At 43.6% G+C, this 12987-nt stretch overlaps 1 protein-coding gene across 1 annotated transcript in view; it reads right to left on the bottom strand.

The window, feature by feature from the left end:
- The window catches only part of LOC139407691 (inactive tyrosine-protein kinase transmembrane receptor ROR1-like), a 188848-nt gene that overhangs the window by 49070 nt on the left and 126791 nt on the right, over positions 1-12987 (bottom strand). The window contains exon 2 of the mRNA XM_071151539.1: positions 11670-11717. Within this exon, the coding sequence (XP_071007640.1) occupies positions 11670-11717 (48 nt within the window). The remainder of the gene's footprint in view (positions 1-11669; positions 11718-12987) is intronic.

Consider the following 12987-nt stretch of genomic DNA (forward strand, 5'->3'; position numbering starts at 1 on the left):
GTACCCAACAATTTTATGGGGCCCTTATAGTTGTTTATTAAAGGCCCAGTGCAGTCAAAAACGTGATGTCCTGTGTTTTACATACATTTCCATTTGGAATAATACTGTGAAATGATGAAACCGATGGTGAAGCCCTTTTAGTATAAGAGCTGTTTGAAAAGGCCTCCTGAAATGTCTGCCTGTGTTGGTGGGATGGAGTTTTGGCCTTCCACGGTGACAATAAAAAGTTCCAAACCTCTGCCAATAACAGCTAGTTTTCAGTTGTCCCCTCCCCACTCAGACTACTCCCAAACTTATTGCTTGAGAAATGTATCTTTGCTGAGAAGCAATTATAATTTTTGGGGCCATTTTAATTGAAAACAGAGTACGGTACTTAATTGTTACTCAGAAATCATATGATAATGACCTTTAACCATTATTTCCCCAGGTATATTGACAGAAACCACATCTCTGATTCAGAGCGGTTGGGTTAAATGTGGAAGACACATTTCGGTTGAATGCATTCAGTTATGCAACTAACTAGGTACCCCCTTTCCCTAATTTCTTGTACACCAATGACCCGGGGAAGAGTTGCAGGGTAGAGGAGAAGAGAAGAATGTGCCTATATGGCTGCGTTTACAAAGGCAATCAGATATACCAATCAGACAACAATCAGATCAGTTATTTTGCCCGTGAGTGGGAAAAATATCAGAATTAGGCACCTGTGTAAACGCAGACTCAGGGTTCTGTGCAGGCCAGTCAAGTCCTTCCCCAACGATCTCGGCAAGCAATTTCTGTATGGACTTCACTTTGTGCACAGGGGCATTGTCATGCTGAAACAGGAAAGGCCTTCCCCAAACTTTTGCCACAAAGTTGGAATCACAGAATCATCAAGAATGTCACTGTATGTTGTAGCGTTAAGATTTCCCTTCACCAGAACTAAGGGACCTAGCCCGAACCATGAAAAACAGCCTCAGACCATTGTTCCTCCCCCACCAAACTTTACAGTTGGCACTATGCATTGGGGCAGGTAGCGTTCTCCTGGCATCCACCAAACCCACATTTGTCCTTCGGACTGTCAGATGTGAAGCGTGATACATCATCACAGAGAACGCGTTTCCACCGCTCCAAAGTCCAATGGCGGCGAGCTTTACACCACTCCAGCTTATGCTTGGCATTGTGCATGGTGATCTTAGGCTTGTCTGCGGTTTGGAACTCGGTAGTGAGTGTTGCAACCGAGGACAAACTATTTTGACATGCTTCACACTTCAGCACTCAACGGGCCCATTCTGTGAGCTTGTGTGTCATACCACTTCGCGGCTGAACCGTTGTTGCTCCTAGATGTTTCCACTTCACAATAACAGCACTTACAGTTGACTGCGGCAGCTCTATCAGGGCAGAAATTTGACAAACTGACTTGTTGGAAAGGTGGCATCCTTTCAACGTTGCCACGTTGAAAGTCGCTGAGCTCTTCAGTAAGGCCATTCTACTACCAATGTTTGTCTATGGAGATTGCATGGCGGTGTGCTCGATTTTATACACCTGTCAGCAACGGGTGTGGCTGAATTAGCCGAATCCACTAATTTGAAGGGGTGTCCACATACTTTTGGTGGTGTAGTGTATGCTTTATAGCTCAAAATAATCTATGTACAAAATAGTGAACAAATACTAAAACAATCCCCTTTTTATGATAGCAGCAAATATCTGAAGGTCTTTCGATCATTTCTCCATGTATGGTTTTACTGCCTAAGAAGATTGCAATGCTCTGTAATGGCTAGCTCTGAGAGGAGAGCCCACTGTTGAAAATCACAAACAGGCAGTGTGTCTGACTTGATCTGGACACCAGAGGAAGAGTCGGCAGTCATTTGATCCCAACCCATTTGAACACTTCATCCTTTTCACAGTGGACTAAAGACAAAAAAAAGTGAGACTATAGCTCTAGTTTTACAATGGTCAATTCCATGAATTTAAGTTTCATTAATGTGACTAGCTAAAACGACATGGTTGTGGTGCTAGGCTAACATTGGCTAGTCTGGTGCAAGGTCTATGTGTCAGAGCTATGTTATGTGAAGTGGTACCTCATCCACAGAGCACTGTGTTTGCCAGTGATGTGTGACTCATATCTGGACACATCTGATAGGACAAGTTGTGTCTAAGGACACACACGCAATGCAGAGATAGCAAGGTGTGTGTGTGCGGCTGTCTGTCTGTCTGTCTGTGAACTCCTCCCTATGAGGCAAGATGTTCGGGACCACGAAAGAGTTCAGTATATCACACTGCGATTTGCTGAGGAGGTTGCGAGGGAAATTAAGTGGAGCCAGTTCAGAAAGGAAACCTGGGTGCCCCGCATCAGCTGACACATCCCAATAGACACTAGTATCAATCACGCCTACCTTATTGGGTGGGTATTTACGCATCTGCTCTCTCATCCTGCTGCTGTTTGCTGCAACTGCTACTATGCGCTGGCCTCTTGCTCTGCATCGAGGCTACCTTGTTTGGCTGCTCCGGGGATCAACCGCGTACCTGCTCTACTGTTGTCTGTCAATAGGGGATACAATCTAGCTAGCCAAGTAGAATTAGCCTTGGGAATAGCCTATCATTAAGCTAGCTACTCGTTTGTTCCCAAAACCAGCTTTCGGGCAGATTCGGCGTGCTCCGTGAACATATAGCCCATCATGAGGAATCATCCCCGGACATACAAGAAGGAGGTAGCCTATGCTAGGCTAGCATACAGGTCATGCGTTGGTATACAGGAGTGAGTGGCAATGTTCTCTAACCATGAGCAGGTGTTATCACGATGCGTCGATAGTGTTTCAGTCTATCTGCACACGTTTATCGTTGAGTGCCGCATCGATCTCGATAGGTCATTTTCCCTGAGTGTTTTCTATCAGTGATGGGCTATATTTTAAAGGTCATACCAATCACATTAGTAGTGTCTTGCGCTGGCAGTCAGACCTTAAATATTGTACATAATCATTATGACTATGGTTATTATTCTTGGAACTCTATTCCTTTACATTCAACTTAATTTGCATACTGGTTTCTGCGCCGAGCAATCAGAGTATCTGCATTCATAAGTGCACATTTGTTGCATAAATCACACTATTAGCATACATTGATGGTATAATTTCAGTCAACGTAGTTACAGTTGAAGTCGGAAGTTTACATTCACTTAGGTTGGGGTCATTAAAACTCGTTTTTCAAAGAATCCACAAATGTCTTGTTAACAAACTATAGTTTTGGCAAGTCGGTTAGGACATCGACTTTGTGCATGACACCAGTAATTTTTCCAACAATTGTTTACAGATAGATTATTTCACTTATAATTCACAATTCCAGTTTACATACACTAAGTTGACTGTGCCTTTAAACAGCTTGGAAAATTCCAGAAAATGATGTCATGGCTTTAGAAGCTTCTGATAGGCTAATTGACATCATTTGAGTCAATCGGAGGTGTACCTGTGGACGTATTTCAAGGCCTGCCTTCAAACTCATTGCCTCTTTGCTTGACATCATGAGAAAATCAAAAGAAATCAGCCAAAACCTCTGGTTCATCCTTGGAAGCAATTTCCAAATGCCCACGTTCATCTGTACAAACAATAATACCGAAGTATAAACACCATGGGCCCACGCAGCCGTCATACCGCTCAGGAAGGAGACGTGTTCTGTCTCCTAGAGATGAAAGAACTTTGGTGCGAAAAGTGCAAATCAATCCCAGAACAACAGCAAAGGACCCTGTGAAGATGCTGGAGGAAACAGGTACAAAGGTATCTATATCCACAGAAAAATGAGTCTTCTATCTGTCACTCCCTGACCTTAGAGAGACGTTTTATTTCTCTATTTGGTTAGGTCAGGGTGTGATGTGGGGTGGGCATTCTATGTTTTGTTTTCTATATTAATTTATTTCGATGTTTTGGCCGGGTATGGTTCTCGATCAGGGACAGCTGTCTATCGTTGTCTCTGATTGGGAATCATACTTAGGTAGCCATTTTCCCTCCTTTCAGTGTGGGTAGTTGACTTTGTTAGAGGCATTCATAGCCCTGTTAAGCTTGGCGGTCGTTTTGTATTGTTTATTGTTTTTGTTGGCGACATTTCTAATAAAGAGGAATATGTACGCTCACCACGCTGCACCTTGGTCCGCTTCTTATGACGACCGTGACAATATCGTATATCGACATAACCTGAAAGGCCAATCAGCAAGGAAGCCACTGCTCAGAAACCGCCATAAAAAAGCCAGACTACAGTTTGCTACTGCACATGGGGACAAAGATCATACTTTTTGGAGAAATGTCCTCTGGTTTGATGAAACAAAAATAGAACTGTTTGGCCGTCATGACCATCGTTATGTTTGGAGGAAAAAAGGGGGAGGCTTACAAGCCAAAGAACACCATCCCAACCGTGAAGCACGGGCGTGGCAGCATCATGTTGTGAGGGTGATTTGCTGCAGGAATGATTGGTGCACTTCACAAAATAGATGGCCTAATGAGGAGGGAAAATGATGTGGATATATTGAAGCAACATCTCAAGACATCAGTCAGGAAGTTAAAGCTTGGTCGCAAATGGGTCTTCCAAATGGACAATGACCCCAAGCATACTTCCAAAGTTGTGGCAAAATGACTTAAGGACAACAAAGTCAAGGTATTGGAGTGGCCATCACAAAGCCCTGACCTCAATCCTATAGAAAATGTGTGGGCAGAACTGAAAAAGTGTGTGCGAGCAAGGAGGCCTACAAACCTGACTCAGTTACAACAGCTCTGTCAGGAAGAATGGCCCAAAATTCACCCAACTTATTGTGGGAAGCTTGTGGAAGGCAACCCGAAACGTTTGACCTAAGTTAAACAATTTAAATGCTACCAAATACTAATTGAGTGTATGTAAACTTCTGACCCACCTGGAATGTGATGAAAGAAATAAAAGCTGAAATCATTCTCTCTACTATTATTCTGACATGTCACATTCTTAAATAAAGTGGTGATCCTAACTGACCTAAGACAGGGAATTTGTACTAGGATTAAATGTCAGGAATTGTGAAAAACTGAGTTTAAATGTATTTGGCTAAGGTGTGTGTAAACTTCCGACTTCAACTGTATATTTACTTAATTCTTATTTGCAGTAGTAGATTTAGGCTATTTATTAGCATTTGTAGTCATGTGTCATGCATTTTACACATTCATCTTGTGTTCTAGTAGTATAATTGTAGTGGTTGGTCTTACTCTATACTATTGTAGCGAGCACTTCAATCTAGCCATGTATTAGTACTGGTATTAATTCATTTTCTGTGCATTTTGTTTTTTTCATGTCTTTCATACTACACTGAACAAAAATAAAAATGCAACATGACATGATTTCAACAATGTTACTGAGCTAGAGTTCATATAAGGAAATCAGTCAATTGAAATACATTCATTAGGCCCTAATCTATGGATTTCACATGACTGGAAGGGGTGCAGCATGGGTGGCCCACTCGGCAGCTAGACCCAGCCAATCAGAATGAGTTTTTTCCACTAAAGGGCTTTATTTACAGACAGAAATACTCCTCAGTTTCAAACTGTCCAGGTGGCTGGTCTCAGACGATCCCACAGGTAAAGAAGCCGGATGTAGAGGTTGTGGCCTGTGATGGTTACACGTGGTCTGCGGTTGTGAGGCCGTTGGACATACTGCCAAATTCTGTAGAATGACGTTGGAGGCGGCTTATGGTAGAGAAATAACATGAAATTCTCTAGCAACAGTTTTGGTCGACATTCCTGCAGTCCGCATGCCAACTGCACGCTCCCTCAAAATTTGAGACAGGTGGCATTGTGTTGTGTGACAAAACTGCACATTTTAGAGTGGCCTTTTATTGCCCCCAGCACAAGGTGCACCTGTGTAATGATCATGCTGTTTAATCAGCCTCTTGATATGCTACACCTGTCAGGTGGATGGATTATCTTGACAAAGGATAATTTTTTACATTTTATTGAACCTTATTAACTAGCCAAACAATGGACGACACTGGGCCAATTGTGCGCCACCCTATGGGACTCCCAATCACATCCGGATGTGATGCAGCCTGGATTCGAACTGCAAACTACAGTGATCTCTTGCACTGAGATGCTATGCTTTCGACTGCTGTACCACTTGGGAGACTGAGAGGGCAACACTAGCTATTCTTTCCACAGCATCTGCTGGAGCATTGCAGTATGATGGCACACCATTTTTAGGACAGTAGTAAGCAAGTTTGTGTGTTATCATGCATGCTTGTACATAGTGCGTGTGCAGGCATCTTATACCCTGAAGCAACTTCTACTGGTCCTAATGTGTGGGTTCTACAAGAACTGTACAGCAGTCAAATAGCAGGATCTCTTGTGCTACTTGAATGGGGTTCAGTCTGTCATCGCCTAAACATTACTGGGTCTTTTCAGTATATTCACAGTACAGCCTCATTTTAAATTGATACTTCTGCAAAACCCTCCCATTTCTTCCTCAGATTTTAAGTTATCACCCTGGACATTAGTGGGGAAGCTGACGCGTATAGCTTCACGGTGACTAATCGAGTCTTGCTATAGTTTCAGCCGTGTTGAATGGGTTGTTGATGCTACCATCATCTAGCATGTGCCGGGCTTGCTAAACACCCACATGACGTTCAGTGCCGGCGATCAAGCGTTCATTGCCTCTTATGGGAAGGTTTGTTAGAGCTGATTCAGACTCTCTTTATATGCGGGCTTATCTTGTAATCTACGGGGTCTATGTCTATGTCTCTCGTTATCAATGACGAGATACTGGGTTTTCGGCTTCTCTCTCTGTCCCTGCATCCACACTGAAGATCATAGGGCGTGGTCTTCTACTTCCTACGCACGCTATATTAGATTAAACGCCAAGGAGATTTTGGATGCCAAAATGACTTGTATAGTTCACTATGTCGGCGTTCAGCCCACAGTCAATAGCTTTGCTTCAGTTGTCTTCGTAATGAAGTTCAGTGCATATCAGTACAGGTGGTTGGCTGGGTGCTTATTACTTAGGTTGCTTATAGTAGATATTTCATGTAAAGCCATAGATGATTAGGCTGTTGATATAGTTCAGTGATGGCACCCGGAGGTGCTTCTTTAGGGCGGCTGGGTTCACACTGCTTTGTGGCAGATAGGAAGATGGTCATGTGTGCCAAGATGAAGCTCACCTTGCCTCCCGCGAGGGTACCCGGCGGAACATCTCTAGGGATAGGAGTTATACGTCGCTCAGTATGCACACACGGTTAACGTTCTGTTTAGGACATGATAGGAGGACTTTAGGTGGTCATTCGATAATATTTCAACAGTGCTTCTGTCGTAGCTGCACGTAGTCGTCTGGCGTAAGGTTCTGCTGTTTTGGGGGATTGGTATAGCTCGCTTTGCTCAGACAGCGAGTTACCCTGAGGGAGCAGAGCCGATATCGCCAAGACTTGCATTATCCATTGCTGAATAAATTGTTAAACATATTTCTACGTGGTGTTTTCGTTTATTTTGAAATGATGTGGAACCAGTTCAGAATTGGAGGCTTGTATCATTCATGCCTAATTTATTGGTTGGGTTTTTAAGCTATATTAGGTCTGCTTTCTCATCCTGCTATCGTTTGCTGCTACTGGTACTGTGCACTGGCTTCTTGCTCCCACCACCCACCTGCCTCCACTGTTATGGTTCTGTGTTCCTGCCTGGGGGATTGGTATAGTTTACCGCACTCACTGCCCCTAGACTATATTTTACATGGATCTTTTACTCAGACAGTGAGTTACCCTGAAGGAGCAGAGCCGATATCGCCAAGACTTGCATTATTCATTGCTGAATAAATGGTTAAATATTTATACGATGGACTTTCCTTCTGAGATGACTTTTGGAACAGCCTGCTTGCACACTCCACTGACTGCCATAATGATAGATAATAGAAATGGGAGAGAAAGGAGGAGAGATATGTCCTGCCAATGTTAATACAACAAACCCATTCTTCCCCTAATTGTCTTGTGTGGAGTGTTGTAGTGATTGGCAACCCAATCCCTCCGAAACCAAAACTCAGCCGGGCACATGACATTTCTTTAACATCACCAGATTACTAAATTGTTCCCATCATCGCCCCTCTCTTTATTACAGTGACTTTGTTTGGACCTGTGTCTGAGAGGGGAAAACACACACACACACACACACACACACACACAATCACACACAGTGTGTCACATGTCAAACCCACCCAAATCACCCTACTTCAGCAGCATTCTACCTCTACTGTAAGTGAGTCACTGGTTAAAGTGGCAATATGAAACTTTTGGGGCGACCTGGCAAAAATTCACAGAAATATGAGTTATAGATCTGTCATTCTAATCGAAAGCAAGTCTAAGAAGCGGTAGATCTGTTCTATGCGCGCTATTTCTATGCTTCCCGTTCTTAAGTTTTGTTTTTGCATCTTTTACTTTGGGTTTTGTACACCAGCTTCAAACGTTATGGGAAATATATTTCACAGCAGCTTAGATGGTACAATGATTCTCTACACTACACTAGATTGTCATGTCACATAAACTGAAATTAGGCAAACTATTCAAGATTTAGCAATCAGGAAATGGCGGATCGATTTATGCGTAATGCAACTTTCAATACAGACATAATACTGCCATAGAGTAGACCGTCTGCTGGCCTGGACCGCACAGCAGGAGACAGGCTAGAAACCTGAGCTTGAGCACAGCTAACATAGGTCATCATCCTTCCCATGTTATCTGGCTCTACACTGCAGCCCGCTCTGGCAGAGGTGAAACTCTAAATCCATATTAGACCTTTTCAAAGCAAAATAACTACCAGGAGTGTATGTGTGTGTGTGCCTGCTTGAGTGTGTGTGAAAGCTAGATGGAAACTTATACTATCAAGACGTGCCAAACACATTACAAGCACAGTAAGTGTATAATCACTTTGTATTCTCACTCGGATGTTCCATAATTTAACAGTGTAGGTGATGCAAAGCTGTTACAACATCATCTATGTATCTTCTTAACCACAATGGTGGCGCACTGTACAGTCTACTGCCAGCCAACTGCCTCATTACAAGGTGTGGAAAACCCAATGATGTACAGTACATAAACATACAGTATATATGTCTATGGGAAAACCCCAGGAAAAAGAGACTCCAGTTTCAAGAGCTGTGAAATATCACCAGCTCTGTCATCAAAGTCAGACGGCTACAATAATGAGTCTCCTTCAGGGAGTACCTGTGACTCGCTCCGTTGAGACATAGTCATCAGAATCAGAGACTGCTTTGCGAGCAGGAATATGTTGGAATATGTTCAGAGAATCTGCAGATAACACTGATGAGCTAACCAACTCTGTCACTGGCTTCATGAGGAAATGCATCGGCAACGTTGTCCCCACAATGAAGGTTCGCTGCTTCCCTAATCAAAAGCCCTGAATTAACACTGAGGTTGGCGCTAAGGTAAAGGACATGGCTAAGCTAAATGACAGCTCCTCGGAATAAGACCAAGGAGCTGATCGTGGACTACAGGAAACAGGGTGGCAGTATCCCATCCACATCGACGAGGCAGCAGTAGTGTGGGTCGAGAGCTTCAAGTTCCTTGTTGTCCAAATCCCTAAGGATTTAAAATGGTCCACATGCGCACAGTTGTGACGAGGGCGCGACAGAGCCTCTTCCCCATCAGGAGGAAGGCCCGGAAAATCGTTAAAGACTCCAGCCACCCAATCCATAGACTGGTCTCTCTGCTTCCTCATAGGAACCAGTACCGAGGCATCAAGTCTGACACCAACAGGCTCCTGAACAGCTTGGATCCCCAAGCCATAAGACTGCTAAATATACTGAACAAAAATATAAACGCAACATGCAACAGTTTCAAAGATTTTACTGAGTTACAATTCATAAGGAAATCAGTCTATTGAAATAGCTTCATTAGGCCCTAATCTATGGATTTCACATGACTGGGAATACAGATATGCATCTGTTGGTCACAGATACCTTAAAAATAAAAAGGTAGGGGCGTGGATCAGAAAACCAGTCAGTATCTGGTGTGACCACCATTTGCCTCATGCAGCGTGACACATATTCGCATAGAGTTGATCAGGCTGTTGATTATGGCCTGTGAAATGTTGTCCCACTCTACTTCAATGGCTGCGCGAAGTTGCTGGATATTGGTGGGAACTGGAACCCGCTGTTGTATACGTCGATCCAGAGCATCCTAAACATGCTTGATGCGTGACATGTCTGGTGAGTATGCAGGCCTGGTGAGAACTGGGACATTTTCAGCTTCCAGGAATTGTGTACAGATCCTTGTGGCATGGGGCCGTGCATTATCATGCGGAAACATGAGGTGATGGAGGCAGATGAATGGCACAATGGGCCTCAGGATCTCGTCACGGTATCTCTGTGCATTCAAATTACCATTGATAAAATGCCATTGTGTTTGTTGTCCGTAGCTTATGCCTGCCCTTACCATGACCCCACTTCCGCCATTCGGCACTCTATTCACAACGTTGACATCAGCAAATCGTTTGCCCACACAACACCATACATATGGTCTGCGGTTGTGAGGCCGGTTGAACGTACTGCCTGCCAAATTATCTAAAACAACATTGGGAAGCGAGTTATGGTAGAGAAATTTATATTCTCTGACAACAGCTCTGGTGGACATTCCTGCAGTCAGCATGCCAACTGCACTCTCCCTCATAACTTGAGGCATCTGTGGCGTTGTGTTGTGTGTCAAAACTGCACATTTTAGAGTGGCCTTTTATTGTCTCCAGCACAAGGTGCACCTGTGTAATGATCATGCTGTTTAATCAGTTTATGCCACACCTGCACGGTGGATGGATTATCTTGGCAAAGGAGAAATGCTCTCTAACAGGGATGGACACAAATTTGTGCACAACATTTGAGAGAAATAAGAACATTTCTGGGATCTTTTATTTCAGCTCATGAAACACTTTAAATGTTGCGTTTATATATTTCACACACACATTTATACAGACTACCTCTATCACTCCAGTATCCCTGCACATTGTAAATATGGTATTGGAACTGACCCTGTATATAGCTTACATACTTTCTCGTGTTCTTCTTATTTTTATTTCTTGTGTGTTTTTGTTTTACCGTATGTTATTTTTAGTACTAAATTATATTGTTTACTACATTGGTGGGTTTAGAACCTGCAAGAAAGACATTTCACTGACAATAAAACATGAAACTGTTTTGCAAATGGAGTATGCAGATTGACTCGGCTGCTGTCATAGGACCTGAATGGTGTCTGATCAACAAACACAACACAATCAGCATGCTTCCATCAGATAACAAAGCCCCATGTTAGCAAGCTAGCCACAGCCTTGTAATGTACCCTACGTAAAGTGTAGCGCTGCTGCTATACAAACAGCACAGGATACCTTCTCCCTTGGCTTCGAATAAGATCTTAGCCACTGTGTGGAAGGCATAGCCAGGTGGAACAGCTGATACACACGAACAACACAGGACCAGTGACGTGAATTGTGGTCCGAAGTGCATCGAGTAAACCACACTGACGCACCTGGACAAAAATCGGCATCGCAGTTAACAAGCCCACACATTGGTTCATCTTTGTCCCATCCGTGTCTCTACATGTAAGTTACAACTGTGTCATTCTAACTGGCTTGTTTTTATCTTCGTTTGTTTGCTTGTGTACACCACTGTGTGTGTGTGTGTGTGTGTGTGTGTGAGCGATCTCTCACCAGAGCTGTTCCAAGTGGAAGCGCCCATCACACTAGTGTCTTCAAACCCTGTAGAGAGAGAGGAGGAGATCATATGGTTAGTGGGTTGCTTCTGCAGTACTACTGCGATCAGCATACCCAGCCGTCACCTGCGTCTCAAGACATGGCGATGGCTGGTTCTGAGGCTCTGCTGTGACCCAAAATGAAGTGGCATCGGGGGTATGATGGTATCATTCAACACTTCAGACACCCCCGCCCTGATGCTTCTTGGGCGAGTTATACAAGAGATGAACCCGGTTGAAACAGTTCATCCCTGGGTGATAATAATAATGTTATTCCTGAAGACCAGATGCCGGTAGTATCAGACAGGGGACATCAGAGTCATGCCCCAGTAGGCTACGATATTATTAATACCTGACGACAGACAGCTCTCCTCTCTGTGTCCGCATCCCAAATGGGTACCCTTTACCCCTATGGGACCCTTTTTCAAAAGTAGTGCACCATTTAGGGAACAGGGTGCCATTTGGGACGCAGCCGGTGTGTCATAACCAGATATTAGGCTGCAGGCAGAGTGAACTATTCACATCCACTGTTCACAGGCCAAGAGGTGATATCTGTCCAATGTAATATCTCTGCACTGTACAATAAACAGTGAGTTTACAGCAGGAGGCAGGAGCTGTGGGGTGGGGGATATTCTCTCTCTCTCTCTCTCTTACACACAGACACACACACATTACCATCCTTTCTCCAGACTTCCACTTCTTTCCTCTCACTGCACCCCTATCTTTCAGACACTCTTTCTCTACACCCTCTCATGTTTCTCTTTATTTTTATTTCACCTTTATTTAACCAGTCTAGTTGAGAACAAGTTCTGGCCAAGATAAAGCGTAGCAATTCGACACATACAACAACACAGAGTTACACATGGAATAAACAAAACAGTCAATAATACAGTAGAACAAAAGAAAACAAAAAGTCTATATACAGTGAGTGCAAATGAGGTAAGATAAGGGAGTTAAGGCAATAAATAGGCCATGGTGGCGAAGTAATTACAATATAGCAATTAAACACTGGAATGGTAGATGTGCAGAAGATGAATGTGCAAGTAGAGATGCTGGGGTGCAAAGCAGCAAGAAATAAATAAATACAGTATGGGGATGAGGTAGGTAGATGGTCTGTTTACAGATGGGCTATGTACAGATGCAATGATCTGTGAGCTGCTCTGACAGCTGGTGCTTAAAGATAGTGAGGGAGATATGAGTCTCCAGCTTCAGAGATTTTTTTCTCTCTCGCTCTATATGTGTGTCTCTCTGTTATGTAGTGAGTTCCCACAGCCATG

This window comes from Oncorhynchus clarkii, chromosome 4 (genome assembly GCF_045791955.1).
Source record: "Oncorhynchus clarkii lewisi isolate Uvic-CL-2024 chromosome 4, UVic_Ocla_1.0, whole genome shotgun sequence".
NCBI classification, from domain to species: Eukaryota; Metazoa; Chordata; class Actinopteri; order Salmoniformes; family Salmonidae; genus Oncorhynchus; species Oncorhynchus clarkii.